At 36.9% G+C, this 19,939-nt stretch overlaps 1 protein-coding gene across 1 annotated transcript in view; it reads right to left on the bottom strand.

The window, feature by feature from the left end:
- Positions 1–19,939, bottom strand: part of ADAMTS18 (ADAM metallopeptidase with thrombospondin type 1 motif 18) — a 129,915-nt gene that overhangs the window by 7,379 nt on the left and 102,597 nt on the right. Inside the window, 4 exon segments of the mRNA XM_051975103.1 lie at positions 10,973–11,185; positions 11,930–12,115; positions 15,448–15,652; positions 18,943–19,069. Of these exon segments, the coding sequence (XP_051831063.1) occupies positions 10,973–11,185; positions 11,930–12,115; positions 15,448–15,652; positions 18,943–19,069 (731 nt within the window).

Raw genomic sequence — 19,939 nt, 5'->3', positions numbered from 1 at the left:
ACATTTCCATTTGAATATTAAGGATGTATTTATATGAGAAGTTCTATAATAGCTAGACAATTCTGTTGGATTACTCTTATTCTAAACACAGAATTTTTTTCAAAGATTTATAATCAATTCCACAAGCAGTGTAGTTTAACAAAAAGAATATAGGATTTAGATCCAAAAGACTTGAATTATGTGACCTCAGGCAAGTCATTTTTCCAAGAGTTACAATATCTCTATTAGTAAGATGAGGTATTTAGACTAGATGATTTCTGTCTATTCTAACCCTAAATGAAAGGATAAAAATTTAAATGTCTTGGCCAAATGCATTATGTCTGTTGTCTAGAGGGATGAGCGCCCCAAATATGACTTATAGATGCTAAGCAGCACCAAAGCTGTTCTCAGGAATGTAGAGACAAATGCAGGCACAACTAGTAATTAATCACATGGAATTAAAACTTTTCAGGTAATCCTTGCACATGTAACAGCCTGACTCCTCGCTGAGGAAAAAGCAGGAATGCCTCAAAGCCCACTAGGTGATGAGATGCCCAGACTAATTTTTAAAAAATTATTTTAATAGCTTTTTTATTTTTTTCCAAATATATGCAAAAATGGTTTTCAACATCCACTTTTGCAAAATCTTGTACTCCAAAATTCTCTCTCTCCTTCCCCCACAATCCCTTTTACAGAGAGCAAACAATCCAATAGAGACTAAACATGTGCAATTCTTCTAAACATTTCCATATTCATCATGTTGTGCAAGAAAAATCAGATCAAAAGTTGAAAAAAACAAAAAACAAAAAACAAAAAAACACGAGAAAGGGGAAAAAACAACAACAACAAGCAAACAAACAAAGAAGTGGAAGTACTATGCTTTGATACACATTGTTATCAATGCAAATGGCATTTTCCATTCCAAATGTATTGAAATGGCCTTGAATCACCTCATTGTTGAAAAAAGTTAAATCCATCACAGTTAGTTACAGGAGCTTTCATTTTCTATTTTTTCCCTGAGCATGATAATACTACTACTACTACTAATAAGACACTGAACCTATTAATAAAGAGTTCTCTGCCCTGCCTTCATTTATACCAAAAGATGCTGAGTGAGAATCAACAGTAGTTTTTTTTTTTCATTTCTCTTTTTAAAAATTTGTTTTAATACATATTATTTTATGAATCATGTCAGGAGAAAAAAGGAAAAACCATGAGTGAGAAAAAAAAAGAAAAAAGAAATGAATACAGCATATGTTGATTTGCATTCAATCTCCATTGTTCTTTTTCTTAAGACAGATAGCATTTTCTATCCAAAGTTCATTATAATTGCCTTGGATCACTGAATCAGTGGGAAGACCAAGCATTTCCTAGTTGATCATCATACATTCTTGCTGTTACTATGTATAATGCATTTCCTGGTTCTGCTTATTTAACTTAGCATAAGTTCATGAAAATCTTTCCAAACCATTCTAAAATCAGTTTGTTCATCATTTTTTAATAGAACAATAACATTTTATATACCACAACTTATTGAGCCATTCTCCAATTGATAGGCATCTACTTATTTTCCAATTCTTTGTTACAAAGAGCTACTACAAACATTGCTGCATATATATGAGTCCTTTTTCCTCTTTTATGATTTCCTTGGCATATAAATCCAATAATGGCAATGATGGGTCACAAAGTATGCGATTTTATAGCTCTAAGGGAATAGTTCCAAATTGCTCACCAGAATGATTGGATCATTTCACAACTCCATCAACAATGCATTAGTGTCCCAGTTTTTTCACATCCCCTCCAACATTTATCATTATCTTTTCCTGTCATCTTAGCCAATTTGAGAGATGTGAGGTGGTAATTCAGAGTTGTTTTAATTTGCATTTTTAAAATTAATAGTGATTTAGAGCATTTTTTCATATGACTATAGATGGCTTTAATTTTATCATCTGAAAATTGTCTTTTGACCATTTATCAACTGGGGAATGACTTATATTCTTATAAATTTGACACAATTCTTTATATACTTAGTATGTATCTAATCTTTTCCACTGATCCACCACTTTACTTCTTAGCTAGTACCAAATAGTTTGGAGGACTGCTGTGTTATAATATAGTTTTAGGTCTGATATTACTAAGTCACCATCCTTTATAGTTTTTTCCTTAATTCCCTTGATATTCTTGAGCTTTTGTTCTTCCAGATAAATTTTGTTGTTATTTTTTCTAGTTCTATAAAATAATTTTTTCACAGTTTGATTGGGATGACACTGAGCAAGCAGACCAATTCAGGCATAAATGTCATTTTTATTGTATTAGCTAAGCCTATCTATGAGCAATTGATATTTTCCCAATTGTTTAGATTTGAATTTATTTGTGTGAGAAGTGTTTTGTAATTTTATTCTATAGTTCCTGGGTTTGTCTTGACAGGAAAACGGCCAAATATTTTATTTGGTCTAGTTATTTTAAAGGGAATTTCTCTTTCTATCTTTTGCTGTTGGGCTTTGTCAGTAATATACAGAAATGCTGATGATTTGTGTGGGTTTGTTTTATATCCTGCTACTTTGCTAAAGCTGTTAATTATTTCAAATAGGTTTTGGACAATTTTCTAAGATTCCCTAAGTATATCATATCATAGGCAAAGAGTGATAGCTTTAACTACTCATTGCCTATTTTAATTCCTTTAATTTCTTATTTATTGCTAAAGCCAGCATTTCTGCAACATTAAATAATAGTAGTGATAATGGGCATCCTTGTTTCACCCCTGATCTTACTGGGAATGCATCCAGCTTCTTTCTAATGTAACTGATAATAATGCTATTGTTGGTTTTAGATAGATACTGCTTATTATTTTAAGGAAAACTCCTGGGGACTTCCGGTTAAGATGGCGGAGAGGAGGCTCACAGTTGCATAAGCTCCGCGCTTTCTCTCACTATCCACTTCATTACAAGCCTCTGAATCAATGCTTGACTGAAAAAAACCCACAAATAGTTACCAAGAGAAGCCATCCTTGAGATCCGCCAAGAAAGGTCTGTCTTTACTGGAGGGCTGGGGCGGTTTTAGATCGGGCGCAGGCGGCGGGCAGCGGCAGTGAGAGCACGGGAGCAGACTGGAGAGGGGGTGGGGAGTGATCGCAGCTGTCTCTGCGGGAGAGCTTCGCTACAGGTTTGAAACCTGCAGCAAGTCAACAGCCCAGCAGAGAAGCTAAAAACACCGGGGCTGAAGAACACAACCGCAAACAGCTGGAGTCTCTCAGGACCTGGCCGCCCCCCCCTTCCCCCCCCTCAGTGACTCAGCACGCTTTGGGATCTCAGAGCGCAGGCGCAGCACAGTCCTGCTAGTGCCTCACTGCTGCCCCCTGCAGTCTGTAGAGGAAGCTCGATAACACACCCCCCCCCCCAAAGAAAGACTCCAGTTTTTTCTGTTTTTCTTTGGTAGTTTGTCTCTGATTAATAGACAGAATGAGCAAGAAGCTGAAGAGGACTTTAACCCTAGACAGCTTCTACACAGATAGAGAGCAGACTCTAAATCCTGAGGAGACTAAAAACAGACAGTCCCCAGGTGATTCCCCAAAGGAGGAGATCGTCTGTTCCTCAGCACAGATGAACCTCATAGAAGTGATTAAAAAGGCTCTCACAAGGGAGCTAGAAGAAAAATGGGGAAAGCAGAGTGAGGCTTGGCAAAAGGAGAAGGAAGCTTGGGAAAAGGAGAGGGAGGCTTGGCAAAAGAGCCTGGAGAAGTCAGTTAAAGAGAGAGTGGATAAAGAAGTAAAATCCTTGAAAAATAGGATTAGTGAACTGGAAAACAAAATTGGCGAAATGGAAAAAAATTCCACAGAACAAAAGAACTCAATTGGACAATTAGAGAAAGATTTTAAAAAAGTGAGTGAAGAGAATACTTCACTGAAAATCAGAATTGAACAAGTGGAATTGAATGACTCGAGGAGACAAGAAGAATCAGTCAAGCAAATCCAAAAAAATCAAACAATGGAGAAAAATGTGAAATACCTTCTGGGGAAGACAACAGACCTGGAAAACAGATCCAGGAGAGACAATCTGAGAATCATTGGACTCCCAGAAAAACATGATGAAAAAAAGAGCCTGGACACTGTCTTCCAGGAAATTATCAAAGAGAACTGCCCAGAAGTCATAGGAACAGAGGAAAAAATAAACATTGAAAGGATTCATCGATCACCCACTGAAAGGGATCCTAAAATCAAAACACCAAGGAATATAGTGGCCAAATGCCAGAACCCTCAGATGAAAGAAAAAATATTGCAAGCGGCTAGAAAAACCCAATTCAAGTATCAAGGAGCCACAATAAGGATCACCCAGGATCTGGCAGCATCCACATTAAAAGATCGAAGGGCCTGGAATATGATATTCCGAAAGGCTAAGGAACTTGGTATGCAACCAAAAATAACTTACCCAGCGAGAATGAGCATCTTTTTCCAGGGAAGAAGATGGACATTCAACGAAGTAAGCGAATTTCATCTATTTCTGATGAAAAAACCAGAACTTAACAAAAAGTTTGATCTACAAATATAGAACTCAAGAGAAATCTAAAAAGGTAAAGATTAATCTTGGGAACTATATTTTGACTATATAGATGCATAAAGAATACATGTATACCTTGTTCTAGAAATTGATGTGGAAAGGACATTGTACCAGAAAAAGGGTAAAGTGGGGGTAGTACATCTCATGAAGAGGCATAGGAAACCTATTATATCTGAGAGAAAGAATGGAGGGGGATGAATATAGTGGGTATCTTACTGCCTTCAGAATTGGCTTTAAGTGAAAAATCTTAAGACATATTCAATCTATGGTGAAACTTCTCCCATCTCATTGAAAAGTGAGAAGGGAAAAGTGGAAAGGGAAGGAATAAGCTAAGCGGAAGGGAATACGGGAACTGGGAGGGAAAGGGGTAAGATAGGGGGAGGAACTCTAAGGCAGGGGGAGGGACACTAAAAAGGGAGGGCTGTGAGAAACAAGGGGTGCTCACAAGCTTAATACTTGGAAGGGGGGAAAGGGGAAAGAAGGGAGGAAAGCATAAACCGGGGTTAACAAGATGGCAAGTAATACAGAATTGGTCATTCTAACCATAAACGTGAACGGGGTAAACTCCCCCATAAAGAGGAAGCGGTTAGCAGAATGGATTAAAAGCCAGAATCCTACAATATGTTGTTTACAGGAAACACACCTGAAGCGGGGAGATACATGCAGGTTAAAGGTAAAAGGTTGGAGCAAAATCTACTATGCTTCAGGTGAAGTCAAAAAAGCAGGGGTAGCCATCCTGATCTCAGATCAAGCTAAAGCAAAAATTGACCTAATTAAAAGAGATAAGGAAGGACACTATATCTTGCTAAAGGGTAGCATGGATAATGAAGCACTATCTATATTAAACATATATGCACCAAGTGGGGTAGCATCTAAATTCTTAAAAGAGAAACTAAGAGAGCTGCAAGAAGAAATAGACAGTAAAACTATAATAGTGGGAGATCTTAACCTTGCACTCTCAGAATTAGATAAATCAAACCAGAAAATAAATAAGAAAGAAGTTAAAGAGGTAAACAGAATACTAGAAAAGCTAGATATGATAGATCTCTGGAGAAAATGTAATGGAGACAGAAAGGAATACACTTTCTTTTCAGCAGTTCATGGAACCTATACAAAAATTGACCATATATTAGGACATAAAAACCTCAAACTCAAATGTAGTAAGGCAGAAATAGTAAATGCATCCTTTTCAGACCACGATGCAATGAAAATTACATTCAACAAAAAAGCAGGGGGAAGTAGACCAAAAAATAATTGGAAACTAAATAATCTCATACTAAAGAATGATTGGGTAAAACAGCAAATCATAGACATAATTAATAACTTCACCCAAGAAAACGATAATAATGAGACATCATACCAAAATGTATGGGATGCAGCCAAAGCGGTAATAAGGGGAAATTTCATATCTCTAGAGGCCTATTTGTATAAAATAGAGAAAGAGAAGGTCAATGAATTGGGTTTGCAATTAAAAATGCTAGAAAAGGAACAAATTAAAAACCCCCAGTCAAACACTAAACTTGAAATTCTAAAAGTAAAAGGTGAGATCAATAAAATTGAAAGTAAAAAAACTATTGAATTGATTAATAAAACTAAGAGTTGGTTCTATGAAAAAACCAACAAAATAGACAAACCCTTAGTAAATCTGATTAAAAAAAGGAAAGAGGAAAATCAAATTGTTAGTCTTAAAAATGAAAAGGGAGAACTCACCACTAACGAAGAGGAAATTAGAGCAATAATTAGGAGTTACTTTGCCCAACTTTATGCCAATAAATTCGACAACTTAAATGAAATAGAAAAATACCTCCAAAAATACAGCTTGCCCAAACTAACAGAGGAAGAAGTAAATATCCTAAACAGTCCCATCTCAGAAAAAGAAATAGAACAAACTATCAATCAACTCCCTAAGAAAAAATCCCCAGGACCAGATGGATTTACATGTGAATTCTACCAAACATTTAAAGAACAATTAACTCCAATGTTATATAAACTATTTGAAAAAATAGGGATTGAAGGAGTCCTACCAAACTCCTTTTATGACACAGATATGGTACTGATACCTAAACCAGGTAGGCTGAAAACAGAGAAAGAAAATTATAGACCAATCTCCCTAATGAATATTGATGCTAAAATCTTAAATAAAATATTAGCAAAAAGATTACAGAAAATTGTCACCAGGATAATACACTATGACCAAGTAGGATTTATACCAGGAATGCAGGGCTGGTTCAATATTAGGAAAACTATTAGCATAATTGACTATATCAATAACCAAACAAACAAAAACCACATGATCATCTCAATAGATGCAGAAAAAGCATTTGATAAAATCCAACATCCATTCCTAATAAAAACACTTGAGAGCATAGGAATAAATGGACTTTTCCTTAAAATAGTCAGGAGCATATATTTAAAACCATCAGTAAGCATCATATGCAATGGGGAAAAACTGGAACCTTTCCCAGTAAGATCTGGAGTGAAGCAAGGTTGCCCACTATCACCATTATTATTTAATATCGTATTAGAAACACTAGCCTCGGCAATAAGAGTCGAGAAAGATATAAAAGGAATTAGAGTAGGCAATGAGGAAACCAAACTATCACTCTTTGCAGATGATATGATGGTATACCTAGAGAACCCCAGAGATTCTACCAAAAAGCTATTGGAAATAATTCATAATTTTAGCAAAGTAGCTGGCTACAAAATAAATCCCCATAAATCCTCAGCATTTTTATACATCACCAACAAAACCCAACAGCAAGAGATACAAAGAGAAATTCCATTCAGAATAACTGTTGATACCATAAAATATTTGGGAATCTATCTACCAAAGGAAAGTCAGGAATTATATGAGCAAAATTATAAAAAAAGTCTCCACACAAATAAAGTCAGACTTAAATAATTGGAAAAATATTAAGTGCTCTTGGATCGGCCGAGCGAACATAATAAAGATGACAATACTCCCTAAACTAATCTATTTATTTAGTGCTATACCAATCAGACTTCCAAGAAAATATTTTATTGATCTAGAAAAAATAACAACAAAATTCATATGGAACAATAAAAAGTCGAGAATCTCAAGGGAATTATGAAAAAAAAAATCAAATGAAGGTGGCCTAGCTGTACCTGATCTAAAATTATATTATAAAGCAGCAGTCACCAAAACCATTTGGTATTGGCTAAGAAATAGATTAGTGGATCAGTGGAAAAGGCTAGGCTCACAAGACAGAATAGTCAATTATAGCAATCTAGTGTTTGACAAACCCAAAGCCCCTAACTTCTGGGAAAAGAATTCAATATTTGATAAAAACTGCTGGGATAATTGGAAATTAGTATGGCAGAAATTAGGCATGGACCCACACTTAACACCATATACCAAGATAAGATCAAAATGGGTCTATGACCTAGGCATAAAGAACGAGACTATAAATAAATTAGAGGAACATAGAATAGTTTATCTCTCAGACTTGTGGAGGAGAAAGAAATTTGTGACCAAAGATGAACTAGAGACCATTACTGATCACAGAATAGAAAATTTCGATTACATCAAATTAAAAAGCCTTTGTACAAATAAAACTAATGCAAACAAGATTAGAAGGGAAGCAACAAACTGGGAAAACATTTTCACAGTTAAAGGCTCTGATAAAGGCCTCATTTCCAAAATATATAGAGAACTGACTCAAATTTATAAGAAATCAAGCCATTCTCCAATTGATAAATGGTCAAAGGATATGAACAGACAATTTTCAGAGGATGAGATTGAAACTATTACCACTCATATGAAAGAGTGTTCCAAATCATTATTGATCAGAGAAATGCAAATTAAGACAACTCTGAGATACCACTACACACCTGTCAGATTGGCTAAGATGACAGGAAAAAATAATGATGAATGTTGGAGGGGATGCGGGAAAACTGGGACACTAATGCATTGTTGGTGGAGTTGTGAACGAATCCAACCATTCTGGAGAGCAATCTGGAATTATGCCCAAAAAATTATCAAAATGTGCATATCCTTTGATCCAGCAGTGTTTCTATTGGGCTTATATCCCAAAGAAATACTAAAGAAGGGAAAGGGACCTGTATGTGCCAAAATGTTTGTAGCAGCCCTGTTTGTAGTGGCTAGAAACTGGAAAATGAATGGATGCCCATCAATTGGAGAATGGCTGGGTAAATTGTGGTATATGAATGTTATGGAATATTATTGTTCTGTAAGAAATGACCAGCAGGATGAATACAGAGAGGCTTGGAGAGACCTTCATGAACTGATGCTAAGTGAAATGAGCAGAACCAGGAGATCATTATACACTTCGACAACGATATTGTATGAGGACATATTTTGATGGAAGTGGATTTCTTTGACAAAGAGACCTGAGTTTCAATTGATAAATGACGGACAAAAGCAGCTACACCCAAAGAAAGAACACTGGGAAACGAATGTGAACTATCTGCATTTTTGTTTTTCTTCCCGGATTATTTATACCTTCTGAATCCAATTCTCCCTACGCAACAAGAGAACTGTTCGGTTCTGCAAACATATATTGTATCTAGGATATACTGCAACATATCCAACATATAAAGGACTGCTTGCCATCTAGGGGAGGGGGTGGAGGGAGGGAGGGGAAAAAAATCGGAACAGAAATGAGTGTCAATATAATGTAATTATTAAATAAAAAAACTTAAAATAAAAAAAATTTAAAAAAAAAAAAAAAAAAGGAAAACTCCTTTTATCCCTATGTTCTCTAGTGTTCATAGGAATGGGTGCTGTATTTTGTCAAAAGCTTGTTCTTCATCTCTTGAAATTATCATATAATTTCTATTGATTTTATTATTTATATGGTAGATTATGATAATAGTTTTCCAAATATTGAACCAGCCTTGCATTTTTTATATAAATCACACTTGGTCATAGTTATTATCCTGCTGATAAGTTGCTGTAATCTTTTTGCTAATATTTTATTTTAAAATTGTGCATCAATATTCATTAGGGAGATTGGTTTGTAGTTTTCTTTTTCTCTTTTGGCTCTTCCTGTTTTAGCTATCAGTACCATATTTGTGTCATAGAAGGAATTTGGCAGGATTCCTTCCTTACCTATTTTCCCAAATAGTTTTCCTAGTATTGGAATTAATTGTTCTTTAAATTTTTGATAGAATTCACTAGTAAATCCATCTGGCCTTGGAATGAGCTCTCATTTTCAACTTCCTTCTACAGAGAGCCACAGGCATCCCTGAGAAGGCCCTTCTCAAATGTCAAAGGCTGGAGGTAGAGGCAATGGGAAGAGAGCTATATGTACCAAAATCCAACCTTAGCCCATTTTCTCAGAATAATTTTGTCACATGGAACCAGTGGGTATTTCTAGAAGCAAGTGTAAGCCAGCTGATAGTCTTTCTCTGTCATTGTCAAGTATTCTCAGTGTCATTCAGCACTGTCACTAGCTATACAACTTGAGCCATTGCTTTATGTCTGAGCCACAGGATACAGCCCTAAATCTGTCTCCTCTTCATTCAAATTCAGGGATTAAACCAGATGTTATCTAAGGTCCCATTCAGCTCTAATATCTTCTTATTCTAAAAACTCATTATCCTCAGCCTGGGAAACAAGAGAACTGACATTGGAAGCTGGATTCTCTACTCATGAGAAGTAAGTCAATTCCACTGTCTAAATCTCAGAGTGCTCATTTATAAAATGAGACAGAGGGGTTAGAGCAGAAGTTCCCAACTTTTTCTGTACTATAGACCACTTTGGCAGTCTGTTGAAGCCTATGGATCCCTTCTCAGAAGAACATTTTTAAGTAATTGAAAGAAATGTTAAAGGCTAGTGAAAATAAGAATGTATTTTCCCCCAATCCAAGTTTATAGACCACCTGAAACCTATCCATAGACTACTTATGCATTAAGATATGGATAAGATAACTTCTAAGAACCTTTATAATAATATATAAGAGTCTCATCACAGCTCTCCTTTTTGCACACAGTAGTCACTTAATAAACTAAATAGCTCTTTCTGATATAGGCTTCTCCCAAGTATCCCCAATCTAGCTATATAGCCTTCCCCATAGAGCTGCTGCATGGTCAAGTGACCATTTCTGAGAGAGGAATTTTCATCATTCTAAGATAGAAGAAAGAAATCCTTTGATAGACTTCTAAATGTCCTTTACTATAAGCTAAATTTAACTGAGAAATCCTGAGGAAGTAAAAAGAGGCTTTGAGGGCTAACTTTGCCATTAATTTGCTATATTACCTTCTAGGAGTCTCATCCCCAATCTGAGCCTTAGGTTCCACATCCATAAAATGGGAATAATAATACTTATTCCTGGAATTTAAATCTATATTTATCTTTTAATATCAAGTACCCTACCCTTCCTGTTCCACCATGCTGCCCCTCCAGACAGCATATAAATGAGAATGATGCACTATTAGACAGAGAAAAGGTGACCTACCTGTTGCCAAGGGGAAGAATACCATCGGGCTACCAGTGGGGGCCTAAGGGCCACTGGGCAAGCTCCTTGGTGACAAGCCTCCTCTAGTTCTACCTCTGGTTTCTTGATGTGACGACACCTGCGCTCTGGGAAAGTCATCAGCTTTCCTGGCAGGCCTTTCTCACTGCACTGGACCATCCTTTTCTTTATGCCTGGACCACAGGATGCTGAACACTAGAGAACAAGAGGAAGTGATGAGAAAATATGTTCAACTCACCCCCACTCCCCCGGACTGGGAAAACTTGGTTTCATCAGATATTTGTCCAATTCAAGAAGGGAAAAGATACAGAAAATATTCTGCAGGAAGCCTTTCCTTATCCCTCTCAACTATCAGTGTCCTGTCTCCCAAACTACCCTGCATTTATCCAAGAATATTTATATATTTGTATATATATGTATGTGTGTGTGTATGTGTATATATATATAAAACACAGAGATAGAGATATTTAGATAGATCTTTCTAAATATTACATGTATGTGGTAGACACTTATTTTTAAAATAAATGAATCATAGAAGATTAATGTTTGAGCTAGACTAATCTTAGGAAAAAAACAAATCCAACCTCATCACTTTTCAGATGAGGAAACAGGTTTTAAGAAAGGAGGTAATTTGCTCAGAATTAAATGCCATTAGTAAATAGTATATCTGGGTCTAGAACCCAGATCTCCTAAATCCCAGACCAACAGCTTTCCCATGTTAACTCTATTCTATGTGACATGAGATAGGGTAGAATATATAAGCAAATATTGTAACAGCAAATACAGGATTAGCTTGACCCTGATTGTTGGAGGATAAGAGAGAATAATAGCTTCCTGTCACTTATTGGGACAGTAAGAAGGGAGGTGGAATTTGGGCCTCCAGACCACAAGACTTTTGTAAGCTTTCCCTCAAAATCAAAAAGAAGTCCAAGACCCTACCTCACTCCAAGAGGAAACCACCCACTGAAGCCGGTCATTCCTGGGGCAGCGGCCTAACACACAGCCCTCATGGGTTTCTGGCTTCAGGGATGAGTTGCACATGTTGTCTGGTAGGACATTGCCTTTGGCAGGGCTTTGGCAATAGATTTCTCGCTTCTTCACCCCTCGCCCACAGGTCTTAGAACACTTGGGAGAAAGAAACACACTTCAGATTGAGATTCTAGTGCATATGGGTTAAAATGTTTTCACAGTACATGTGTCCCACCAAAACCCCAATTAAATTAGGAACCCCACACCCAACTGAAGGCTCTTAATCAACAAATTCAATGCTCCTAACAGGATGTTTGTTAGTGGTGGGGATGTAACTCATTTTCTCTAGACTGAGATTTAAAATCAGCATTTCCAAAGATTCATGATTTCTCCAAGACCACAGCAGAACCAGCCCTAAAATCTAGCTCTTCTGATGTTCATTCCAGAGCTTTGGGAGTTACTCGATTCAGAGCCCATGGGAAATGGCTGGGAAATATTTTGAGACCTTGGGATTCTTAAAAAATTGACTGTTTTGAGACTAAAATGGGAATATCTTTAACAAGATCAAATCATCAGACATCAGTGCATGGAGAGGATTTGCCAGCCCACTCAGGAGCTCCTGCAGCTTGGTCTCCTGCCCTTCCCCCAGAGGAATGAGAAGAATTTCAATCAAGGGATTCCTCAGGGTAGGATCAGTCCATGTTGGTGTCTGCTTGCTGGCAAGAAGCCAGTGGAAAGTTGTTTTCTTTTTTCTTGAAGCACAAGCCTTGGTCCCTTCAGTGAAGGGAGCCTTGGCTAAGAGGGTGGGGGGATGCCTAGTTTCCAGACCTGACTTTACCATTTATCAGCTGTGTAACCTGCTTTGAAGTCTTAGCATCCTCCTCTATAAATTGAGATGCATGGATTAAATGATATCTAAGCTTTTTCCCAGTTCTTTATATTCTATATTCTGTGTTGTAATTAATGGCTGGCATTTCCACAGCTTGTAAGTGGTAAAATGTCTAAAGCCCCGGACATCCATTATAGAGCAACCTTTCCCCTGACTTTTCAGGTGCTGTTCTTCATGGCCGGAATACTCTCACTCCTCAGATCTTCCTCATAGCTCTCCTGATTTCCTTTATACCTTAGTTCAAATCTCACCTTCTGCAAGAGATTTATTCACTCACTTTATCTCCCTCCTCATCCACAAGTAGTGTCTTCTTTCTGGGATCTGAGATTACCTTCCATTGACACTGTATATATCTTTTTATGTACTTTTTTTTTTTTGCATGCTGCTTTCCCCTTTAGAATATGGATCACTTGAAAGTAAGTGTTTTTCTTTGCCTATTGTTGTGTTCCCAGCACTTAGCACAGTGCATAGTATATAGTAAGCTCTTAAAAAATACTTCTTGTCTTGATTTGATTGGGCTTTATTTCTTTTCTTTTTTATGCTTTGATTTGTATTCAGACACAATCAGTTCCTTCTCTGGGTATGAATAGGATTGTTCACCATAAGTCGTTGAGAGTAGTCATGGATCATAGTACTGTTGAGAATAGCAATGTCATTCATAGCTGATCATTGCAAAACATTGCTACTACTTTGTACACAGTACATTTCACTTTGTTTAAGTTCATGGAGGACTTTCCAGGGTTTTCTGAGAACATCTTGCTCATCATTTTTCTATTATTCCAATAATATTCCATCATAATCACATACTATAATTTACTCAGCCATTCCCCAATTGATGAGCATCCCCTCAATTTCCAAGTTTTTTGCCCTGAATAGAGAGCTGCTACAAATATTTTTGTACCCATAAGTCCTTTTCCTTTTTTAAGAAATCTCTTTTGGTATTCATTGGGCTCTATTTCTTAAAATTTCTTCCTGTTATGATAGTCTATGAATCTGTGAGATTTAATAAGTTGAGAAGGAATAGGTCATTAATAATTTTATGATGTCTAGGATTTTCAAAAGAATGCCTTTATTACCAATACCATAACCTGATGGTGCATTGTAATATAGCATATGTATGGGTCAATTTTGTTGAAATATTCACAGATCCTATAAAGTTTGATTTAAATGTAGCAGAATTGGCTGACTTTGTGCTGTACACCACTGTGGGGCCCTAGATATGTATGAGGTTACCTGGTAAAGGAAAAGATATCCTGCACTGTCAGGCGATCTGAGTTCTGTTCATGGCTCATCACTGATACACTGTTTGACCTCAGCTCTCCCTTGTATAAAAGGAGCAGGACTAAGGATCACTATGATACAGCAAAAAGGACACTGGCCTTGGAATCAGAAGACATGGCTTCAAATCCTGACTCTCATACTTCTTACCTGTGTATCATGGAAAGTCATATAATCTTCCTGGGCTGCTATTTCCCTCATCTCTAAAATGAGAGGGCTAAACCATCTGCTAACTGAAGTCCCTTTTAAATCTATAATTGTGTGGCTGGAAGATCTCCAAGGATTGTTCTAAGAAGCAGACTTGGGAAGTTCCTTCCTCTTACTGGTGCAGGTAGATTCCTGACTTAGCTTCTCTTTGAGTTGGGATTGCGGTATCATCCACATTTGCTCTGAGTTAATGATTCCCCTGTTCCTGACATTTCCACCACCACCACCACCCCCCAGTTCTCAGAAACATAAAAAAAAAACCTCGTAAATTGGCTGTTGACTCCAGACAAGATATCTTCTCCTCCCTTCAACAAACAGCAACTTGATATACCCTCACCTCTCTCCCCTTTTTACCTTCCTCGAGTTCATACTCCATGTAACTTCCTGTGTGACTTAAAGGACTTTCACTAAATCACAGAATTTAGCAATAGAAAAAATTGTAGAAGTTATCTTGTTCAACTCTTGCATTTTACAGATGAGGAAATTGATCCTTGAAGAAAGGGTATTATCATTTTAGTGATGAATAGAGTTGAGATCCTAAACCTGATCCCCCATTCACCCCAAATCAACTTATTTTTCAATACCATGGTGTCTTTTCCCAGAATTTAAGAGCCAGGAGGAATATTAAAACAAAGGTTAGCATAATTGGAAGGAGCCTTAACCTCTCCCTTACTTGGAGGAATGCTTTCAAGAAGAGGAAAGTGGACTTTTAGTCAACTGATCAACTTCAGTTTTATCTTTATATACAGAGTACATAGTTGGTGTTTATTACATGATGATGATGGTGAGGAGGAGGAGGAGGAGGAGGACGTTGATGATGATAACCACTACTCTCTTCTCCAGTCAAGTCAGTAAGTCAACTAGCATTAATTAACTACCTACTGTGTGTCAGATATCAGGCTACATGCAGTAGAGATACAAAGAAAGGTCAAAAAAAAATCAAATATTCCTCAACATTTTCTTAATCCTCCTTTGGATATATCAAGTCCCAAATCAATTTCCCAAAAAGGAAGTGCCCAAAGCTGACACAATTCTCCCTTCCCTCTTTCCTTACTATCTCCTTGGTGCTTCTGGTGATGGAGAAATATCAGATAACCAATGCATTATTTCTTACCTGAGACCAGGGCCCAAGGCTCCATTCTGGGGGACAGACATGGTTATTACAGACTTGGATCTGGGATGGGGTGCTCACTGGGCACCGAGAATGTACTACAACCTCTTCCTTTTGGAAGCTTCTTTTTTGGACACACTGAATCAGTCGGCTTTGCTGGCCTCCCCCACAGGACCGGCTGCAGGAACTCCATTCACCTGGGGCCCAACTTTCAAGGGAAAAAGGTATTTGGGTATTATGAAATGGAATCTATGAAAAGTCCAACAAAACTCACTTACCATGAACATTTAATTTAACAAAACATGTACAACCAAAAAAGGAAGTGATCCAGACATTTAGCAACAGCAAGCATGAACAAAGTGTTATGATGACACCCAATGAATATTGCAAGATCCAGTGGAAGACGTCTAAAACACTGAAGGGATGCTCCATAGCAGGAATTCTTAAACTGCAGTCGGTGAACTTTTAGTGAAAATATGCTTCTATTCTACATATACGTATCTATCTTTGTCTAATAGAATATAAATTTCTTGGGGTCAGGGATTTTTTTTTTGTCTTTGTTATGTCAAAGTCTAGCACAGTAACTGACCCATAGTAAGTGCTTAATAAATCCTTACTGGTTTACTGATTCCAGGGACTCCACCATGACATTCATCAGGCCAGAAAAGGGAACAAAGAAGGCACATATTGGAGACTATGTTAGCAAGGCTTGAAGAATACCTGAAGGACAAGGTGGCAAAGGTTTGGAGGGACCTGGATTCAAGTGCTATCTCTATCATATAGATATTTGTGGACTTGGACAAGTCACTTAGGCAGACTTTTCAATATTTCAGATGAATCTCAGAGTTGGAGGGATTGCAGAAATCTTAGTTTAACAAGAAATCCCCTGAAATATGTAAAGACCCGGAGGAGGTTTGGCTGATGTTGTGCTCCCATATTGCATAAACAACTTTTATCACCCTAAGATAAAGAGTCTCCCCTCAAGTCCTCCCCTGTTGCCTTGGCTCTCAAAAGCTGTGTCAGTGGGTCCTTAGTTTCCTAATCTGCAATAAAAGGAGGTTGAACTAGATGACCTTTAATCTCAAAATCCAGCTCAAAATCCATGAGTTTATGGCTCAAAAGTCAATTTGCACACAATTGATTTATGGGATCAAGCCTCAAAAGGGACAAAAGTGAGATCATCAACATGGTGTTGAATTAGGAGAACAATGAAGGGGTGCTGAGACTAGAAGCCATGGAGAGGATGAAAAATGGGTTTAGGAGGCATACAACAGGGGAAGAGATGTCAGGGACAGTTTATCAGATAGGGAAATATAAGACTGTGAAGATGTCAAAATTATGGATAATGATGAGACTAAAGAGTGGCTACTCTTTTGTGAGACAAGGTAGAGAAAGTAAGTTCAAGGGGTCAGACAGGATGCTCTGAAAGTCTCTTTCAGCCCTAGATCCTTAAATAGAAAGAAAAAACTGGGGTGGGAGCAGGATTTAAAATAATTTCTTCATTGAGATTTTAATGCTGGTACAAATGGAATTGATATTAAAAATGAAAAAAAAAGTTTCCACATCTTTTAAAAATACATTCTAAAGGCAACAGAAAAATAGATTTCCTGTGTCTCTCTGTTGTTACTTAAAATAAGTTTTTAAAAATCATCCTCTGAGTTCTTAGATTCCCAAAAGGGCTTTCCCCCTTTATACATGTAGATATGATATGTAAGTATGCTATATATATATATATATATATATATATATATATATACACACACACACACACACACACACACACACACACGTCTGTGTGTGTGTGTGTGTGTGTGTGTGTGTGTATCCATTCCTGAAGCATATCTAAAAATGAGGATAATAACAGCATTTACCTCCAAGGATAGCTGTGCTCACAAAATGCAATAATGTTTGTAAAATGCTTTGCAAAGTTCAAAACACCATATAAATGCTATCTATTTACTTAACTTCCCTTGCTTTAATCCTTTGATCATCAAGTAACTCTTTGATGCATAATTTGTGCTCCTATCTAGTACAAAGGAAAGGTCCTTTTCAAAGATTCAGCTGAGTTATTTTTTCACAGTTGAATCAATGTAATCATCTTTCTACATAAATTGGCCCCATATGAGTTTTGGTTTAACTCAGTTCAATTTAGGCACTGTTGTGCTAAGTTGTGCTATTCAGAGATAGCAATGACACAATCCTGTACTCGAGGAGCATACATTCTGTGGCTGACTGGTGAAGGTTGTGGTAGTACAGTATGTCATGTATAGAGATAAATCAATACTAGGCAATTTTAGGAGAGGTTGAGGGCAGAGAAGAAGAAAAAGGAGGAGGGATAGAGAGAAGGAAGAAACAAGAGAGACAGGGACAGAGATAGAGGAGAGAAGGAAGAAGGAGGAAATATTGAGCCTTGAAGGCAAATTAGGATGGAAAGAGTGCCAGACTTGAGTTTGAATTTCAGATTTATCATTGATTCAATGTGTGATTTTAGATAAACCACTTCAGCTTCTTCCTCTGTAAAATTCAGGGTTTGGATTTGCTACTTAAAAAAAAAAAAACAAGAAAAACAAGAAAAACTCAGAGGCCTTTTGAAGTCACTCAGTTATAGGAATTTTTAAATGATAGTACACTCAGACCATGAAACCCAAACTGCAAATTATACAGTAGTAGGATACTCAGACTCCCCAGAAACACACCAGGTTTCGAGGTGGCACTTGGCCCAGGGGATAGGACCACATGCCTCTTTCAGCAGTTTGTCTGAATTGCCCTTAGCCACACTATTGGAGAACTCATGGAGAGTAATTCTTCTAGCCAAGTTGCTACATGACTTTCTCAGCCAACTGTATTTTGATAGAGTTGACAAAGATTCTTATAAGGCAGAGTTGTGTCCTTCACAGCTCTAAATGAATCCTTTCTAAAGAGATGTCTAGAAATTAAGCTGGAAGAGCCTTGAAAACCTAGTATATCATAACATGATATTTAAGATTGAAGCATATGGAACAAGCAATATCCTAACCCTCTTCCATACATACATACATACACATTAGGCCCATTTTCCTTAAAGATAGGGAAGCAATCCTTAAGACCCAGATTATTGACATCATCTCATTATCTGAGTAAAAAGCAGTGATGAAGTTGCTAGATCATAATGAATAACTTCAGCATTACTCAAATGAATCAACTTAAAGTTTCCTTAATATCTATCCTTGTGGAATAGCCTCCTCTTTCTAAGACCTAGTAAATATTTTTGTTAACTATTGAATGACCTATGACATATTCTATTCTGGTATCAAAGCTAAATTATTGGGATTGATCTGAAACAGGACCAGCCCAGAATAGGCCCTTAGAATTTATATATGTTTCTGAGGATAGAAGGGACTTGCCCAAGATCATACAGAAATTTAATGGCAAGTATGAGTTGGAATCAAGATTTTAACTCTGGATCCAGTGTTCTTTCCCTTCCACCATGCAACAATGATAGTTCTGAGTAACACTTACTATGCAGGGCAGGAAAAAACATTACACATTTGGGGTTCAGTCACAGGTTTGGTCTTCATACTACAGAAAGATGAATTCACTTGCTTCAGATGATCTTGTAAACAAATGCTCTTTACCATAATGTGACCTAAAGAAACATTGAGAGTCAAAAAACAAAACAAAACAAAACAAAAAAAAACAAGAAATATCAACAGTTGTTTAACATGGGACATAGAACTGAAAGAGAATGTTGGATCATGCTCTTTACCATAATGTGACCTAAAGAAACATTGAGAGTCAAAAAACAAAACAAAACAAAACAAAAAAACCAAGAAATATCAACAGTTGTTTAACATGGGACATAGAACTGAAAGAGAATGTTGGATCATTTAGTTCCAATCTCTCATTTCATGGATGAGGAAATTGAGGCACAGAGCAGTCAGGTAGTTCAATGGACAGGGTCCTTCCTAGTTAAGAAGACTTAAATTCTAGCTGTGTTCCCTTAAGCAAGTCATTTAACCTCTGATAAACTCAGTTTCCTCAACTTTTAAATGGGAATAAAAACAGCACCTACATAACAGGGCTGTTGTAAGGATCAAATGAGAAAATATTTATAAAGCACTTAGCATAGTTGCTAAACACTAGAGCACATAGTAGGTACTATATAAATATCTATTTCTTTTCTTCTTTCCCATAGAAAGGAGGAATGAATTTATGAGTTTTCCCAGGTTGTCAATAGCTGCATGTTCCAGCCTTAAATTTACAATATATATTTTAAATGCATTGACAACATTTTTAAAAATTGGAAGCACTAAACAAAAATGTAGCAGGGAAATACCTCCCATGGGGAAAACTGAAAGGAATCTAAGACATTTTTCCTCCAACAAAATATTTTCATATTTGTCATATTTGTCTAGTTTCACTTTTCAGTCCTGATTTGAAAACTGGTCAAAATATCCCACTGGGAGAAAGAAATGAAACAAAGCAAATATGTTATGAAACAGATGGCTTTCCTGGG

This window comes from Antechinus flavipes, chromosome 2, assembly GCF_016432865.1.
Source record: "Antechinus flavipes isolate AdamAnt ecotype Samford, QLD, Australia chromosome 2, AdamAnt_v2, whole genome shotgun sequence".
NCBI lineage: Eukaryota > Metazoa > Chordata > Mammalia > Dasyuromorphia > Dasyuridae > Antechinus > Antechinus flavipes.
The sequence above is the reverse complement of the archived record's forward strand: the minus strand, read 5'-3'. Positions and strand labels throughout refer to the sequence as shown.